Source organism: Phalacrocorax carbo, chromosome Z, assembly GCF_963921805.1.
Source record: "Phalacrocorax carbo chromosome Z, bPhaCar2.1, whole genome shotgun sequence".
NCBI lineage: Eukaryota > Metazoa > Chordata > Aves > Suliformes > Phalacrocoracidae > Phalacrocorax > Phalacrocorax carbo.
Window position 1 is genome coordinate 15,677,921 of NC_087548.1, and position 19,689 is coordinate 15,697,609.

General features: G+C 35.8%; 1 protein-coding gene across 7 annotated transcripts in view; it reads left to right on the forward strand.

Annotated features, from left to right (window-relative positions):
- Positions 1 to 19,689, forward strand: part of NIPBL (NIPBL cohesin loading factor) — a 160,309-nt gene that overhangs the window by 123,704 nt on the left and 16,916 nt on the right. For all 7 annotated transcript variants that reach the window (XM_064438875.1, XM_064438876.1, XM_064438879.1 and 4 more), the window contains 16 exons: positions 1,329 to 1,560; positions 2,225 to 2,376; positions 3,161 to 3,241; positions 4,297 to 4,397; positions 6,135 to 6,273; positions 6,476 to 6,558; positions 6,865 to 6,997; positions 7,948 to 8,091; positions 12,823 to 12,912; positions 13,152 to 13,366; positions 13,463 to 13,565; positions 14,444 to 14,542; positions 14,643 to 14,789; positions 15,969 to 16,103; positions 18,168 to 18,266; positions 19,475 to 19,528. In XM_064438875.1, coding sequence (XP_064294945.1) covers positions 1,329 to 1,560; positions 2,225 to 2,376; positions 3,161 to 3,241; positions 4,297 to 4,397; positions 6,135 to 6,273; positions 6,476 to 6,558; positions 6,865 to 6,997; positions 7,948 to 8,091; positions 12,823 to 12,912; positions 13,152 to 13,366; positions 13,463 to 13,565; positions 14,444 to 14,542; positions 14,643 to 14,789; positions 15,969 to 16,103; positions 18,168 to 18,266; positions 19,475 to 19,528 — 2,007 coding nt within the window. The remainder of the gene's footprint in view (positions 1 to 1,328; positions 1,561 to 2,224; positions 2,377 to 3,160; positions 3,242 to 4,296; positions 4,398 to 6,134; positions 6,274 to 6,475; positions 6,559 to 6,864; positions 6,998 to 7,947; positions 8,092 to 12,822; positions 12,913 to 13,151; positions 13,367 to 13,462; positions 13,566 to 14,443; positions 14,543 to 14,642; positions 14,790 to 15,968; positions 16,104 to 18,167; positions 18,267 to 19,474; positions 19,529 to 19,689) is intronic.

A 19,689-nucleotide genomic window follows, 5' to 3' on the forward strand; every position in this document is an offset into this window, starting at 1 on the left:
TACTTCAGTGTGATTAAGTCTTTATGCTAAAGCTTTCAAAGTTATATTTTTCTTTTAGCTTTTTGTAATAAAACTCAAGATTATTAAGCAGTTAATGAAATTGTCCAATGATTGCAAATCAGAGACAAAGCTTTGATTTAAAAAAGAAGCAACCTTTAGCCAAAACAATTTTAGGGTTTTTTTCTTAAAACCGATTAAACTTGACTCAAATCATTATGGCAAAGAAAGCTTCTGCTAAGGAGTGAGCTTACTTCTTTTACAGTGCAATGAAGATATACTACCTCTGTGTCAGGATATTTTTCAGAGGCAGAGTGCACTTCCATATTCTTTTTATTTCCAAGGTTAATGAGAGAAAAAAAAAGGAAATACTTAAAACTACTTGGAATTTTTTAAAGACTCATTTGTGTAAGGAACAAATTACTTAAAGCCATTCTGTGCAAGAACTTTACAGGGATCTCCTGATTTGCAGATTTCTGTTGATTTTACAAATATATATATCATATATATAATGCACTGTGATACTGTTTTAGATTCTTACCCAAAAGGGAGAAAGTTAATATGATTTTACCAATGTGCTCATTTTTTACAAGGAAAGACGGAAGTGTTGAATTACAATGTCATACAGGCAGGAAAGATTCTTTTTCTCTGTAGGTTATGGCTGTACCAGAGATAATTTTATTACAATATTTAAGAGTGCTGGGTCATCATAACTAACCTCATGTAGGTTTGGTTTTGTAACTTGTACAAACACAGAAATACAGAGATTCTGTACCCTATAGTAAATCTAAATAGACATATTTGATAAGGCATGTTTTAAACCCATTGATAGTAGATGGGTTGGCCTATGAAGCAAAGTCATGTACTTAAGTTTCATGTGACTTGTAACAGTCTTTTTGTGTAAGAATTCCCTCTAGTGGCAAAAATTAGATTGATCAAAGCAGCAACTGGTGTGCATAGGCCACTGAAGAAAGCAGTAGATGAATGAGTGTAGATTTTGCTTAAAGTGCATCAGTCTTAAGTAGAGTATGTGGCAATCTTCCCTCATAGTGCTTCCAAATGATACTCAGAAAGATTCTTTGTGTTCTAGCAAAAGAATACAGTGAGACTTTGAAGACTTGTAACTTAGGGAGACATATTGCAAACATGTTGCTAGTAAAACAAACAGTTGATTTCTAAAACAAACTATTTTTGTATCAAAAAGGAAATGCAACATTTTATACTTACGTGTATGTAAGTATATTAAGGTAAGGTTGCTATCTTTTACTTGGAAATAATAAAAATTTTACTTCTTGTTCTCAAACTCTCCTTTTTTTTCTTGCCTGTTACAGAACAATGACACTGAAGATGAGGAGAGGTTATGGAGAGATCTTATTATGGAAAGAGTGACAAAATCTGCTGATGCTTGTCTTACTGCCATCAATATTATGACATCACCAAATATGCCTAAAGCTGTATATATTGAGGATGTAATAGAAAGAGTTATTCAATACACAAAATTTCATTTACAGAACACTCTTTATCCTCAGTATGATCCTGTGTATAGATTGGATCCTCATGGTGGTTAGTATGCTAAGAAATTTTTAAAAAAATCTTTCCACATTAAAAAATATCAGAACATAATCTACTGTGTGATGATGCAAATGATATGACTTTCTGGAATAAGATTTTTCTGTGCAAGTGTTAAATTGATAGTTCTTCCATATTACATACAGCAACCTGAATTAATGCTTTGTGTTAGTTTGAGGATAATGAAATGTAGAGTAAAAAGACAATGAATGAAATGCGTCTTCTGAATAACTTAGTCATACATCATCTTGGTTTACTGCAATAATGTCAATGTAAATAAAGTATTTAGTATTTATCTGAAGTTCAGCTTCTGTGTGTAGTTGTATATAGGAATAAGTAATTTTTTTTATTTCAGTGAAAACTATTTAGCATTTAGCATTTTGTTGTCATGTACATACCTTTAAATGCGGGTGTCCAACCTCAAGAATATTTTTAAAAATCTAGTGTCTAGAAATTAGAGCAGTTATGAAAAATCAGTATAATGTGAAATTCTTGCTTTCCAGCTGATGCTGTTAAATAGCTTTTCTTCTGTAAGCAATTGCTTTTACAGAGCTGTAGTTATGCATTTGTTTGGGGGACACTTTTTGAGGAAGATTATCTTTATAATACTTGATGTGAAACATTGAAACAATTAATGAAGATATTTTTTATTTTCTAGGTGGTGTTTTAAGTTCAAAAGCAAAACGTGCCAAGTGTTCCACCCACAAGCAAAGAGTTATAGTGATGTTGTATAACAAAGTTTGTGACATTGTCAGCAGCTTGTCAGAGTTACTAGAGATACAGCTTCTTACTGATACAACTATTCTTCAGGTAAGTTTTATTACAAAAATTTCTGTCTGAGAATGTTTGTTCTTTTCCCAGAGAGAATGTCAAGGATGATTGTCTCAGTGACATGAAGTACGAAACCAGTACAAACTTTTGAATTATTAACATCAAAATAGGTAACCTGCAGAAGAGCATTTTCTGTTCAAATCTTAAATGGCTTTTCTTGTACACTTAAGAAGAGTTTAACCTGGTTGTAGTCAAATATAGAGTCGTAGAATCATTCAGGTTGGAAAAGACCCTTAAGATCATTGAGTCCAACCATTAAACTGCCAGATCCATCATGTCCCTAAGCACCGCATCTACACATCTTCTAAATACCTTTAGGGATGGTGACTCAACCACTTTGCTGGGCAGCCTGTTCCAATGCTTGACAACCCTTTCAGTGAAGAAATTGTTCCTGACATCCAATCTACACCTCCCCTTGTGCAACTTGAGGCTGTTTCCTCTTGTCCTATTACTCATCCTGTTACCTGTTACCTGGGAGAAGAGACTGACACCTACCTCCTTACAACCTCCTTTCTTGTAGTTGTAGAGAGCAATAAGGTCTCGCCTCAGCCTCCTTTTCTCCAGACTAAACAGCCCCAGTTCCTTCAGCCACTCCTCATAAGTCTTGTTCTCTAATATCCTTTAATAACTTTATTTGCAAATAATATGAAGTAATTAATCTTATTGAATATCTTACCTCCTGAATGAATAACCTACCTGTGAAACTACATAAATAGCAGTTTGTTTGTCAAACATAATTACAATAATTTCTTTCCATCGATAGGTATCGTCTATGGGAATAACACCTTTCTTTGTAGAAAATGTCAGTGAACTACAGTTATGTGCCATCAAATTAGTGACTGCAGTAAGTACATCTTAATTTGCAGTTTCATGTTCCTGTACTTCTGAGAGTTGTTAGAACATTTACATAGGCTGTATTTTCTCTCTGGTAGAGAACTGGAGTTTAAAACTGATTTTATTCTTGCATGTTTTTACGCTTTGGTATCGTAATCCAGAAGTAGTATTGAATCTGCCCAAGCTGCCCCTATTTGCAGAGTACTGTATAAGAAAAAATATCCCACTTAAGCAAGGAATTTTGGTTATGTTGTTTAAAGTGTAAACACAAACCCCTTCCTCTTACCTGTCCTTTCTTGTCTTAAGAAATCTTAGCAATGTGGTTTTCCTTATTTCCTATTCTAAGATTTGAATTTATGCAATGAAATAAGGTATAGAACTAGTAGGAAACTTCTATGTAATAGAAGAAATTATGTTCCTCAGAAGAGGTGGCTATGTGAAAAATTTATGGGGCAGATAGAATATTATTTCAGGAAAAACGCGGTGCAACACAGATGTGCCTGTTCAAGTGGGAGTTTTCCATCTTTGTAATGATGATATACTCCAGTATTCTGCCTAAACAAAAGGAGAGTCAAACTCTACAATCTTGACCCTGTAAATTGAAAGAGTATGTCATGTCAGGCAAACATTAAAGCTCAGGATATGAAGTAAAACTGGTTTCTTAGATGTGCTCTCCAGCCATACCTGTGTTCGTGTAATTTGTTACCACAGAGTTTTGCTCTGTACTGGAGTCAGAAAGCTTAGTGTTACACTGTTTGACTTCCCTACAGAGTATATTCTATCATTGACAGGAATTTTTAAAGCATAAAGTATTTTTAAGAGCCATTGCACATTTATGTTATTTGAAGATTTTTAAAAATCTATATTTGAAAAAGTTTTTATGTATTTTATAAAGAAATGCTTGCTTCGAAAAAACAATGTATTAAAAACAAGATGTGCATTAATTATAATTTATTTGTCATGTAAAGTGTATGTTTCTATATATAATTTTTAACAATATATTTAACAAGCGGTATTTTATGTAACAATAAATAATTTTCTATCATTCCTGTAACTGTTAAATAGGTGTTCTCCAGGTATGAAAAACATAGGCAGTTAATACTAGAAGAAATTTTCACATCTCTTGCAAGACTACCAACTAGCAAGAGGAGTTTGAGAAACTTCAGGTAATTTTTGGCATAGATTGTTAACTTGCAGACAATAGTATTTACAGTTTTGTAGATGTAGGGTTTTAGGCTTCAATATTAACTATTTCTTTAAAAATCTATGACTCCACAAGCTGCACTTTTTTAGAGGTTGATATTTCAAAACAATGCGAACAGTACTGCCTGACAAATGTCTTGTAATAATCACTCTTCCTTATGCCATCATATTTGTGCCTGCTTATGAAAATAATTGAAATATTTTTTTGTCTCACTGAGGATGTAAATGAGTGTAATGTTAGTGTGTATTCAGAGTTGATTTGTTGGAAAATTCTTTGGTTCTGTTTGTATGTAGTTCCATAATTTCTTAATTCTGGCTGAATTTCTTTGAGGACACACTCAGAGCACTCTTACCAGTAAGGAAATCAATGTAGTATCCCTTTGAATGAGTTTAATTTAGGAACTGCTCTGTTGACTTCAACTGTCTTTTAAGCACTTCAGCTGGATTTCAGTGCACCTTCAGAATAATAGTATGGGGTCAAGTTCAATCTGAGAAGGAATGCGACCTGAACTGGATTTCAGTTAAATTTGAGGTTGGGATGCTTTAAATGATCCTAAAACATTTGTTGTTGGTGTTGATTTTGTTCCTTGCTTGCATACATCTTGTCCCCAGAGACAGACAAATTGTCCAATAAATGTTTTGTCCAATCCAGGGTGGATGAACAGGACCTATCCGGGAAAAGAAATACACCTGAACTCTGAAGTTGAATTCAGTGACACTAATGTTAACATAAGTGCTTGTTCCTAGTATTTCCTACTGTTTTGGTTATAGACATCAGAGAGATTTAGCAAATAGGAAGGTGGTATGAATAGGAGCATAAATTGTAGACACATTCTTTGAATTAGGACCTGTACCAGAAGGAAGTCATGGTCTCAAGGCCACTGTTAATCTGCAGAGTCCTAATTCTGATCTGTTAAAGGATTCTGTAACTGTCCATTCTCTAAGCATGGCTACAGTCATGAAGGGTACAGCTTACACAAAATTTTGTATTAAAAGCTTTCCTCTCTAAAATAGTCAAAGATAACTTCAAAAAGATAATAACTACAATCTGTTTTGTGCCCAGTTAATATTTTGATAATTTGAGGAGGATGATGTCAGGGATTATCACCCTTTCCTATTGTAAGGGTAGTAATAGGTGGTGTTGATGTGTGTATGGGTAGAAAACACCATACTATTTCTCAGCTTCTATCATGGGAGAAACATGGAGTGTATTCATACTGGTCTTACCAATGTAAAGACACACTTAAGACACTTGCATGCTGAACTTCATAGTCTGTTATGCTACCTCAGATTACCATAGGTATAACTTTTGTAGAAGTCAGACCAGGTAATTGGTATATTTTTTTTATGTTGTGTTAGAAATTAATATGGTGTTATATAATAAGCCTATTAGTAAGTGCCTTAGCCTGTAGGTGTTTATTACATATTCCTGTAGATTTTTGGGCTGCTGAACTTCACAGATACTCTGATAGCCCATCTTTGGTCTGTTTCAGTTCATCTCTGCTGCCTGAGAATATTACAGTTTTTGTTAGACCGCGTCTTACACTGCATAAGAGAGAATCAAATAAATAGATAGATGTCTAGAACACAGATTTCTAGCTGTGTTAATAATTATAGAAAGATATTATTTAGGGCCAAACATTTTTAGTTTGTCTTCTTTGTTTCGTTTTAGTGTTGATGCTGTCTTTTCTTATTAACAGGTTAAACAGCAGTGACACTGATGGAGAGCCTGTGTATATTCAGATGGTAACAGCCCTAGTTCTGCAGCTTATTCAGTGTGTGGTGCACTTACCATCAGCAGAAAAAGATTCTAATTCAGAGGAGGAATCAAACAAGAAAGTAAGATGTTTTTAAAAAGCCATAATTTTTGTGTGCGTGCAGGAATGACTTTGTGTGTTTGTAGGTATAATATTTTATTATGGTGTAATCAAACATTGTCATTTTATGTCTGCTGTAATTATTTGATGCATGAATGATGTTGATCTGGAAATCATATGTCTGTGTATGCTAAAAAAAATAGACAAATGTATCTTGTTTTTAGGTGGATCAAGATGTGCTTATTACTAACTCCTATGAAACAGCCATGAGAACAGCACAAAACTTCCTTTCTATTTTCCTTAAGAAGTAAGTACCATTGCATTCTTTAGTGTGTTGATGAAACCAACTCCAAGTAAGGTCTGTCATACCTTAAGACAAACCTAACCACTTTGAAATGCTAAATACCTACTCCTGAAGTTATTTGTAACAATATTCTTTATAGATCCTTAAGATCTTAAGATCTTAAAAATTTTCTGCTAATATTTCAGCTATTTTTTTTAGAATTGTATAAAACTATTTTCTGATTAAAAATAGGATTATTTCTATTTACGTCAGAAGAAAAGCTTAAATGACTCTTAAATTTGCTTACAAAATGCATTTTCTTTTAAACAGGTGTGGCAGTAAACAAGGGGAAGAAGATTACAGGCCACTGTTTGAGAACTTCATTCAAGATCTTCTTTCCACAGTCAATAAACCAGAATGGCCAGCTGCAGAATTGCTGCTTAGCTTATTAGGAAGACTATTGGTAAGGGATTCTTGGTTTTAACTATTATATTAATTTATTTCTTATTACAATGAAGACTTGTTTATTTCAGCTGAAACTAATACAAGAATGCTTCCTGAGTGTTGACACATACACAGCATTAAAGGTGGCATTATTTTATTTTTAGTAAGCATTAACTAAGCAAGCATTAAATGTATCACTACTGTGTAATACCTAGATAATAAAATTTGGGTTAGAGGGTCATTCATATGGAACTTGTTAAAGATCATACATATAGTTTCTCATGGAAGTCCACTTCCAGTGTTCCATGACAATTTCCATGAGAAAATGCTATTGTATTGCATCTAATAAGTATAGATTTTCATTTGGAGTAAAGTCAGACTAAAAGGTGTAATTATTCATGTTAAACATTTTCTCTGGACTATTCCTTTGGCACAGAACCTGAAAACAATTAACTGGTTTGGTTTTTTACCAATAAGAGCATTTACTTACAGTATTTTACAGAATGTGAATATTTTTGTTGACCTGCTTTTTGAGAGTTGTTCTTCAGTAGTACAGTGTAATTAACACAGTAATTTGAGCTGTTTTTTGGAAGAGTATTTTATGGTGCTGTTCCTGGTAAAATGTAGCGTTCCTTATACTTGTGTGAATAATGAAGGGTTGCATTATGGTGCATAAGATCTATGCTATTGTAAAGGATATTCTGCTGTACTAGTTGTCCAGGTTATTTTATGAAAATATGTATTTTAAAAAACTCTCACAGGGATATTTAGGGGGAGAGAGAGAGACCAAATAAAGGAAGAAACATTTAAGTAAAGCAAGTGTATCTGTGATGTAATTTAAAATTACATAATTTTATGCGACATGGAAGTTAGGTGGAATTTTTAATAAGGTCGAGAAGTCTCTTGTGAGAAGAATCTCAGTTGCATAAATAAATATTTGGTTCTAACAGTTTTTTCTGGTTTTCTTAGGTTCACCAGTTCAGTAACAAATCTACAGAAATGGCATTAAGAGTTGCATCACTTGACTATCTTGGAACTGTAGCTGCAAGACTGAGGAAAGATGCAGTCACTAGCAAAATGGATCAAGGATCTATAGCCAGAATCCTCAAACAGGTGTGTGAGAGATCCCGTGCCAGCTGGGTTGAGATGTATCCATTGAAATACTTGAAAATTTTAAAGATGTAAGTCAGTTTTCTTGTGACAAGCCAGAGGAAATAATGGAGCAACAGTTGGATTCTATCTTAAGAGGCCTTAAAAATACATATGCATCTGCATTTGCTATTGCAAAGTGGTTACTGAGCTTCTGGCACTCCTATATAGGCTTGAGAGATATAAACTGTTAGGCCTGTTAGGTTAGATTTTATGTGATGTAGCTGGTCATCCTGGGGGTTTTTTGTTTTGGTTTGGTTGTTTGGGTTTTTTTTTTTTTGGTGGGGAGTGGGGTGGGGTGGTTTGGTTTGGTTTTTAAACAACTTGCATACATCTTTCATTAGAGAGTGCATATTTGCATTTCTGCTAATGCTGCTCCAAACCTGCAAGGGTGGCAACAATTATCAAAGCAGTGTATGCATTTGGGTGCTATACGGTACATAATATGATGAGAAAATTTCACACCTGTGTCCTTTTAAAAATGTGGACTTGCACATTTCTTATGGATGCTACACATTTCTTTCTGAACTTCTAACTGTTCTCAGAATGATCTAAAGTTAAGTAGTTTTATCAAGTTCATTTCCCTTTCAGTTACCTGAAAAGACTACAGATCTATTACATGTACTTTATAATGACTGTTACAGATTTATGTTAATGGAAAAACTTCTGCACTTTACAGGCATTCAAATACAGAATGAAAATTCATCTACTCCTTTATGAGGCTGATACTTCCAATAACTTTTGTTGATAAGAATACTCAACAACATACAGTGTCAAATCGTTATGTCTGTGGCTTAATATAATTTATACTTCTATGTGCTAAGGGGTTATAAATCTCCTCTATTGGCAGTGACTCTGAAAATTCTGCATTAGATTTCATAGGGAAGTACTTTAGAAGGATCCTTTTCTCTTTCCTTACCTCCAGAAGTTTGAATAGTTTTGAAAGATATTCTAAAAAGGTGTATATCTAAGTGGTGACCTGAATTTTTCTATTTGTTGGGGGTTTTACAGGATCAGGCAGTTACGAGGCATTGACATCTGCAGAAAATAAAATTGCTCTGGACAACTGAGTGCTAAAAGCATTTTTTCAGTTACTCACAAAGCTTAACATCAGTGATGCTAGACAATACCAATTGTAGAAGGTGTGTGCTATACAGTACCATCAGTCAGAGGAGACAGTGTGTTGTTTATGACTTGTAACATAAGAACAAATAAATACTTTGAAATGTGTACATGACATCTAAACTTCACTTTGCTGTTCAAATGGCAAGAAAATAAGAAGATCCACTGGTAGACATACTCAGCTGTCGTCATCAGAAACTTAAATTATTACTCCCATTCAGAAATGGGATTTTTTTTTTCTTGCTGAATTGAATACTTAGACTCTATTGGATATTTCCTTCTACACTCTGATATCATTACCATGATATTCCCCAATGATTGATGAATGCTTATAACTCTCTCAAATGTGGTTTGGACTCATGACCCATAGAATTAGATTTAGGAGAAAATCTATTCTGTTTTGACTTTTTTAAACAGTAGATTTTTTTTCTTTTTGTAGAAATCTATCATAGATTATCAAGTTGATTTGAACACTTTTGCATGCTTTTCATTAGTTTACCTCTTGATACACTTGTGTTGTGGACTTCTAACTGCACTTTTCTCCACTTGCTGATGTTTGCAAGCATTGTGGTTTAGTCCCAGTCAGCAACCAAGCCCCACACAGCTGCTTGCTCACTCCCCGCCGGTGGGATGGGGGAGAAAATCAGAAGAGTAAAAGCGAGGAAACTCGTGGGTTGAGATAAAGACAGTTTAATAAGTAAAGCAAAAGCCACACACACAAGCAAAGCAAAATGAGGAATTCGTTCACTCATTGCCATGGGCAGGCAGGTGTTCAGCCGTCTCCACAAAAGCAGGGCTCTACCACATGCGTAACAGTTACTTGGGAAGACAAAACACATTCACTCCGAACATCCCGCCCCTTCCTTCTTCTTCCCCCAGCTTTATATACTGAGCATGATGTCATACAGTATGGAATATCCCTTTGGTCCGTTGGGGTCAGCTGTCCCAGCTGTGCCCCCTCCCAGCTTCTTGTGCACCCGGCAGAGCATGGGGAGCTGAAAAAGTCCTTGACCAGTGTAAGCACTACTTAGCCACAACTAAAACATCCCCACGCTATCACCACCATTTCCAGCACAAATCCAAAACATAGCCCCATACTAGCTGCTACGAAGAAGTTTAACTCTATCCCAGCTGAAAGCAGGACAGCAAGCTATATTATGTGCTGTCTTTGTGAAAAGATTCTCAATTTGTGCTGTTCATACAGAAGTTAAGATGGTCATGAGTTACGAGTTTTATTGCTGAAGAAAAATGTTTGTAGCTGAAAAATTTTAAGCCAGAAATTATTCTTCTACTTTTATTATCCATATCAAATATGATTTGTTGTGGGCTTCACAGTTTCTCTTTGTTTGTTCTGGGTTTACATGTTTGAAGATAGTTAGGCAGTTAAGGCTCATCAAGCAGCCCTTTTATTCAGCGAGTTATCCACAGAATCTAACATTGGTTGAAGGCCTGAATTTCGAATCACAATTTGCACATACATTAGGGTGCCAAATGTATATGTAAACCTGTGCCAGTATTATGTGCATTGTAGACATGTTTTGAAATCCTGAACTCATTCATTTTGGGGGAAAAAAAAAATCCATTTGTCTGCTGTAATGTTAGCAACTGCAAGGACCCGCATATTTCAGTATAATGCTGAAGTTTATGGGTTTGGTTTTGTGCTGTCTTGTAGATGTTGAGCAAGATAGTTTCTGGCTCATGCACAAGTTCATTGGTACCGATTTATTTTCTGTAACCTGTATATAGGGAAAAGTACATTGTCTTCTGGTCATATACAAGATCATTGTTTGATTTAGATAGGCTAGAACTATTTGAGAGATCAGGATATACATAGAATCATAGAATGGTTTGGTTTGGAAGTAGGCTTTAGAGGTCATCTGGTCCAACCCCCCTGCAGTGAGCAGGAACATCTTCAACTACATCAGGTTGCTCAGAGCCCCGTCCAACCTGACCCTGAATGTTTCCAGGGATGGGGCATTGACCACCTCTCTGGGCAACCTGTTCCAGTGTTTCACCACCCTCATTGTAAAAAATGTCTTCCTTATATTTAGGCTAAATGTACGCTCCTTTAGTTTAAAACCTTTACCCCTTGTCCTGTCGCTACAGGCCCTGCTAAAATGTCTGTCCTCATCTTTCTTAAAGGACCCTTTTAAGTACTGAAAGGCCGCAATAAGGTCTCCCTGCAGCCTTCTCTTCTCCAGGCTGAATAACCCAACTCTCTCAGCCTGTCCTTATAGGAGAGGTGCTCCAGCCCTCAGATCATTTTTGTGGCCTCCTCTGGACCCGCTCCAACAGCTCCATGTCCTTCCTGTGCTGAGGGCCCCAGAGCTGGACGCAGCACTGCAGGTGGGGTCTCACCAGAGTGGAGCAGAGGGGCAGAATCACCTCCCTCAACCTGCTGGCCACGCTGCTTTAGATGCAGCCCAGGGTATGGTTGGCTTTCTGGGCTGCAAGCACACTTTGTTGGCTCATGTCCAGCTTTTCATCTACCAGTGCCCCCAGCTCCTCCTCCGCAGCGCTGCTCTCAATCCGTTCATCACCCAGCCTGTATTGATATTGGGGGTTGCCCTGACCCAGGTACAGGACCTTGGACTTGGCCTTGTTGAACCTCATGAGGTTGACATAGGCCCAATTATCAAGCTTATCCATGTCCCTTTGGATGGCATCCTGTCCCTCATACAGTTTAGATACTGCAAATCTGATACATAGTCTCCAGCACTAGTTTTCAGATTAGTATTTCATATGTAATGCTTTTTGTGCATCTTAAAAGTGCTTCTCCAGAAAATTAATATTTATTCTGTAAATAGGCTTTAGCAATAGGGGACATTTTTCTACAATATGTGTGTTTCTTCCCAAGATTTTTGACTGATAGAAACTTAGTTGAATCTCAGAAAGCATGGTTCTTCAGTGCTGGAGCTCAGTGGTGTTTGTAAATGACCTCTGTAGGTTCTTTCCTAGATTGAGCATACTTGCTGCACTTTCTCTGTATGGATGTTTTATCCCTGAAAACAGTTATACCAAATATTTTTACAAAGAGACAAGTTATTTTTATTTCTTTGATGTTTCCTTTATCTTTTTACTGTTGTCTGTTCCATATTTATTTTTATTTTACTTTATTGCCTTTTATCACTCTTTCACCTGAGAAGTCAGTGTTATGATATTTAATATTGCTGAGATGGCTAATGGTGGCTTTTACAGGTTAAACTTTGTGTCAGTCTGCTATGTTTGATTTCAGCCCTTCTTTTTTCCTCTGTGACAGAGGGTCTTCACACAAGATCATAGAATGAAAATCAATCACATCAGTCAGTCTGTTTTAAAACAAGTCTTATTCTGCTGGTTATTTCTCTTACAAATATCTTATATCAGGTATTAATCTTTTTTCAGACTTCAGAGCCACAGTTGAATTTGTTTCAGTCTCTGTGCAGATTATAAATAATTGGTTAAAAAATTAATATTCTGCAATTATCAAAGCAACTGACTTCAGTGTATTTTATATGTGGACATGCAGATTTTCAGATGATAATTACCGCTGTGCAATATTCTCTTTTATAACTATGTTTCTACTTCTGACAGGTTTCAGGAGGAGAAGACGAAATTCAACAGCTGCAAAAGGCTTTGCTAGATTATCTGGATAAGAACACAGAAATTGATGCATCATTAGTGGTAAATTCCAACTTTCTGGTGTCAAGTGTATATAAAAATAATTTCAGTAACGTGCTGAATAAAATCCTTTTCAGTTGTGCATATTAGTGCTTCAATTAAATTGTCACCCTAACATAAACTCTTCTGTTTTCCAAAATATTGTTGATACATTAGTTCACTTAATCTCATTACGAATCTGTTAATTTTCCTTTTCTGTGTCTGTTGTTTTTGTTTTCTCTGCATCCTGTGTATTTCTCCAGTTTTCTCGGAAGTTTTATATAGCTCAGTGGTTCCGTGATACAACTATGGAGACAGAGAAAGCAATTAAATCTCAGAAGGATGAGGATTCATCTGAAGGAACTCATCATGCAAAGGATGTTGAAACCACAGGACAAATCATGCATAGAGCGGAAAGTCGCAAAAAGTTTCTTCGCAGCATCATTAGAACTGCTCCGTCTCAGTTCAGTACATTAAGGTATATTTCAGTACCATGTATTTATTTTAGCCATGCATTTGATGTTTTAAATAATTTTTGATAGACGTCCTAATTAATACATGGAATTTGTTTCAGGATGAATTCTGATACTGTGGACTACGAAGATGCATGTTTGATTGTTCGCTACTTGGCCTCTATGAGGCCGTTTGCCCAGAGCTTCGATATTTATTTGACACAGGTAAACTGTGCCAGAAGTTAGTACAGTGAAACACAATTGGTTTCTGATTCCGAACACTTTGCGGTAGTGTGCCTTATCTGTTCATTGCTGAGCACAGGTATTTAACAGGCCATGATAACACCATGTGATTTCATATTCTGTATTGATGACATAAGTGATTATGTTTCTTTTTCTTCCATGCATTTCATATGTCATATTGTACATACATTATTTTATTTGTCCATTTGTCCATGTGTATGACAAAATCATTTTAATTAGGTGTACACAGAAAGAGGATAATTACAAAATGTTGAAATCGTTTTCACAGCTTCTCTAAGGTGCATGCTCATTTGGTAATATTCACTCATGAAATTGAGCTTAGTTAAATTTAAAAATTTAAGCCAGCTGGTCAGTTACTTTCAGTGCATGTTACTGTCACTTTGGAAGCTGCTGTTTGACCAGTGTAATTTCTTTGCTTTTTCTGGGAGAAGAGCACTAACATGTTGGCATGGTGACATGCTTGAACTCCACCACTAGTTTAGGTTGCGTTACTTATATTGATCTGCACACAGAGCCTTTCTTAAAATTATAATGCCCAAATCCAACTTTCCTGTTACAACAACCATGGTGGAAGCCACAACTGGATGACAAATGTAGAGTTTAAAATAGAAGGACTTAAAGTGAACATACGGACCATGTGTAAATCCTGTTTGCACCAGTCTTGGAGATGTAGCAAATCCTAGTAAATATCCATGCTTGGTTTTCAGGGCCATGGAACATCACTTGCATACTTAATTTGCTTAAATTGTCTGCATATTACTCTGCAACATTTTTGCCTGTTAAACATTGTTTCCTACCTTCCCAAAGCAATTGAATCTTTGTTTTTGTTCTCTTATTAGATTCTGCGTGTACTTGGTGAAAATGCAATTGCTGTTCGAACAAAAGCCATGAAGTGTTTATCTGAGGTTGTTGCTGTAGACCCCAGTATTCTAGCCAGGGTAAAAAAGAAATATCTGTCATGCACATATGTTCTTCTGACATGCTTAAAATAAACCTTCATTTCTTATTTTGAATCTGTGTTTCGTTTGTTCTTTTTAGCTGGATATGCAACGAGGTGTTCATGGACGGTTAATGGATAACTCCACTAGTGTACGAGAAGCAGCTGTGGAGCTGCTTGGCCGATTTGTGCTCTGTCGTCCTCAGCTTGCTGAGCAGTATTATGACATGCTGATTGAAAGAATATTGGTATGAAGACTTGTGATATTTATGATAAAATAAGTGGCACTGGAAAAATTGTTTTTAACTGAGTTTGTATTTTTAATAATATGGAATGATGATCCCAAGACTAAATTTTGTTATTGTTTTAATGGGGAGCATCATGCATTTAAGACCAGCCTTGTAAAAGGCATCACTTGTTTCCAGTAAGTCTTCGTTACATCAAAAGGTAAACATATATATAAAGTTGTACCACATCAGAACAAGGATTATATTCCTTTTGATTCCATTATTAAGGCACAAATTAGATGAACTGAGGAATTTTGCTACATCTCTGAAACCTGAGATATGGGTCTTTGAGGGCAGCCCAGTAGTGCGGTTGATGAAGAAGGATCTACAACATAGTAATCTAAAGATGCCATTTGTAAGCCAAAAGAAAAAAAAAGATAACACTACTTTGCTTTTCTATGCTATTTTTCGTGTTTTAAAAAGCTTCTTATTATTCATACAAAAAGTGTTTTTTTCTGCATGTTCAGATAAAATGCAATGTTAATGTAACTGTGAGATAACACTAGCTCTTAGCATCCATGTCAGGTTTTTAGTCAAATACTATTCATTTGCTATAGTTACACGATAAATCATGTTTGTGAAGGGTTTTGGAAATGAGCTTCATGTGTGTATGAGCGTGCATAAAGCAGCTCATCCTCACATGCAGATTCAACAGGTTTTGAATAAGGTAATAGGAACCTCCTCATCCATCTCCTTAGACAAAGCCTGGGAAAATGGAAAAGATTGCTGAATATATCTTATGCATAACCTTTATCTAAAGGCATGAAGTATTACAGTTCAGATCTGCAGAGAATCTTGTCTTCCAAAAAAGTAGCTAAAGCATGATCACATCTAGCTTGTAAGCTCTTGAATTAAGAAATGGAATTATACAACATCATGAGCTCTTAGATGGGGGGACATAAATGGAGGAAACGTTTCAGCATTCTGGGGATTCAGCCAGCACCTTTAGATTTGTTGCAAATAAAGTGGTACAAGTTATGCTTACTTCCTCTGTAAATGCGCTCCAGAATATTTTAGCTGCCCTTTCTAAATAAATTTTGCAAGTCAGATTGAGTGATCTTCAAATATTAATTCATATAACATGTAAATTAATTTTTATTTCTGATTTGTTTTAAGAGTGTAATGCTTTTGTCCTCACAGGATACTGGTATCAGTGTCAGAAAAAGAGTCATAAAGATACTTAGGGATATCTGCATTGAACAACCAACATTTCCCAAAATTACAGAGATGTGTGTGAAAATGATTCGAAGAGTCAATGATGAAGAAGGCATTAAGGTAGAATGAAACATATCCTTCAGGATTTTAATTATCATCATTTCAGTGTTTATATTTTGACAAAAAAAAAATCAAAGTATTGCATTGCTCCTCTGTAATATTTATGACTTATACACTTCTAATTTTTGAGAGCAAATACCTTAGCTTTCTAAAATGCTCTTTGACTTGTTTTCCTTTCTTTTCTGTCTTCTTGAAGTTCTGGCTGACAACCAGAAAATTTTTAAAAGTTCTTTTCTAGAGGTTTTTTTTTTTTTCCTTCTTGCAAGTGTTGTCTCTTGTACTTCTCTTTTCTAACAGGTAAAATTGGCATATACAGCTAATTTCTGCAAACAAAATAAATTTTAAGCCAAAATTAAGGTGAGAGTGACAGAGCAGTGGAACAGGCTGCCCAGAGAGGCTGTGGAGTCCCCTTCTCTGGAGACATTCAAAACCCACCTGGACACAGTCCTGTGTCCCTGCTCAAGCAGGGGGGTTGGATGAGATGATCTCCAGAGGTCCCTTACAACCCCATCCATTCTGTGGTTCTGTGATTCTGTGAAAATTAAGTACTTGACATTAATATATGCCAAATTTGCAAATTCTCATATAGAAATTAATTTTGCCTTAATTCTGAATGTTCAATGAATCAGTTATTACCCCATAAATGTTACTAATATGATCATACTCTACTCTTCGTGCAGTATGTATGCAGAAGGGCACAAACTAAGATGATGTCTTAAATCATAAACCTGGCAATAATGTTTTTGTATGATTTGGCAAAACAATTTTAAATTAATTGGGTAATTAACACATCTGTAATAATTTTATATCACACTTTCAGTAGATTTTGAAATCTGCAGCTTTAAATCTGCATCACATATTTTTTACCACTTGAAATACATTAATGCCAAGTGGCCTTCTGAGAAGACTGTTAATCAAGAAGTAGATGAACAGCTGGATTCCAAGGTGCTGCTGGGGAAGGATGACCTTGTTCTCTATTCTCCTTCCCCTTGCCTTTCTAACAACATCATTAAAAATGAGGCATTATCTTCAATGTATTTTTTATGTTTCCATTAATGAGGAGGGAATTTTACAACCGTATGTCTTATAATTTGGGAATAATTTTGTTCACTTTCATTCTTTTTTCTCCATCCAAAAACATTGAAAGGGAACCTACTTCCTTTGTCTGGGTAGAGAGACTTCGTTTCTCTCTCTTTCCCACCTTCACAGAATCACAGAATCCTAGGTTGGAAGGGACCTCAGGGATCATCTAGTCCAACCTTTCTAGGAAGAGCACAGTCTAGACAAGATGGCCCACCACCCTGTCCAGCCGAATCTTAAAATTGTCCAACGTGGCCGAGACAACCACTTCCCTGGGGAGATTATTCCAATGGTTGACTGCCCTCACTGTGAAAAATTTCCCTCTGGTGTCCAATCGGAATCTCCCCAAGAGCAACTTGTGTCCATTCCCCCTTGTCCTCTCCATGGGACTCCTTGTAAAAAGGGAGTCTCCATCTTCTTTGTAGCTACCCCTTAAGTACTGGTACATGGTGATGAGATCCCCTCTGAGCCTCCCTCCTTTTCTCAAGGCTGAACAAACCCAGCTCTCCCAGCCTATCCTCATATGGCAGCTTCCCAGTCCTTTGATCATCTTGGTGGCACTTCTCTGGACCCCTTCCACCCTGTCCACATCCTTGTCACAGCTCTTTTGAAAACTCCAAAGTAACCTACCATTGCTGCTAGTTCTCCTGTAGAAATCATAACCTTGTGTTCAGTTGTCAGCTTCTGAGGGTACTGTGTTTTCCTGAGGAATATAAACTAATGCAGGAAGGTGGTAACTCCATTTTCTGTAGCATCAGTTCCCAGCAATCATTTTAATGAAACTTTATTAGAGGTCAGTATAAGTCTTGTAATTGTCCATCTGGGTGTGCCTATGATAACATTTTCTACAACAGTCTCAGGTTGAAAAATTCCATATGAAATGGTACACATCATCAACAAATCTGTTGTATGGATGTGTTAGAGATAATGCATGTGTGCCAAGATAAGCTTTATTTATTTCTGCTAATATTTTTCTTCCTTCAGAAATTAGTAAATGAGACATTCCAGAAGCTCTGGTTTACTCCAACCCCACACCATGACAAAGAAGCAATGACAAGGAAAATACTAAACATCACTGATGTGGTATGTTAAAGAAATTTTAGTTAGGTTATGTGCAAAATTTGATGTTTTTAGTATCTTTGAAATAGTGTCTGTAGTTTTTTAGAATACAGTAATTTAATTGTCAGATGGTTTTCTTTTTATATATCCTAGCATTGGATATATGCTCGAGTTATTCATCTGATGGAACAGGCTGTAGGAAACTTTTAAATGCTCACAAATCTGCTGGCAATGATAACTGGAACCACATTATATTCAGGTTGAATAAAACACTTGTCCAGTTAAACACAACAAATTTGTATTGTATTTAAAATTTTCCAGGAATTGCTAGTAGCAACATACTGTTAAGCCTAGCAAAGAAGTTGTCCTTAAAAGCAAATTTTCCTCCAACAGTTGATAACATTTATTTTGAAAGGTTAATAAGCTGTTTTAACAGATACAGGGTCATGTTCTCACTCGGTAAACTAGTATCCGCGTAATTGTATCTAGTTTTTAGGAGCAGAAAATTAAATAGCATGTCTCCAAAATAACGAGATCTGTGTCAAGTAAAATACTTTTAACTTGTAGTGAAAATGTGTTGTGTAAAGCCACTGTGCTGAGAAGGTGTTTTAATATCAATTAGACCAGGATGGAAATATCAAATAAAAGTACTCGCTTCATTACTTACAACTATGAGTTTAAACTTCATCCTGCTTTTCAATGTTTTTACAAAATGGTAGTCTAGTGTGCATTCTTCCAGACTGAGAAGTCAGTCAATTTGACTTCAGCTTAACTCTCAGTTCTCCTGCCAGTCCTACTTAGGAGCACCTTTGAGCTGTTCCTGACATATGATACCAGTGAAGGCTTGCTTTATTTATATAAAAATATAGAGAGATATATATACACACACGCATGTTTATTTGTAGTACGTCAGGCTTGTATTTGTACTTTAATTTTTGCAAAACGTTCTACAAAACCAAAATCAGGTTTATGGTACAGCCAGCAATCTCAAGTAAAATGTGCAGGCTTTGTGTTGTATGGAAGACAAATTCTGGAGTAGGCTAATTGGTGAGAACTACTTTTCAAATGCAGAGGACAGTTTCTAATCTCCAAAGATATAAAATTGTTGTACTGAATGCATATGAAAATATATCTATGCATGTTTAGTGGTCTTATAAGATGACATCTGTAATGAAGTAATTTTTCCTCAGATGCCTTTTTTATAACCAGTTTATTCTCAAAAATACTTCTAGGTTGCAGCTTGTAGAGATACAGGTTATGATTGGTTTGAACAGCTTCTTCAAAATGTAAGTAATTAATTTTGAATGCATGGTACAATCATTGTTAGAATTTTAACATTTCTTTTGGTACTAAAACACATAGAAGGGGGACTATAAAAGCAGTCCTTTACAGTAGACAGATTCAGTTAGTGCACTTTAGACATCTGACTTTTTTTTAGTCTTCATTG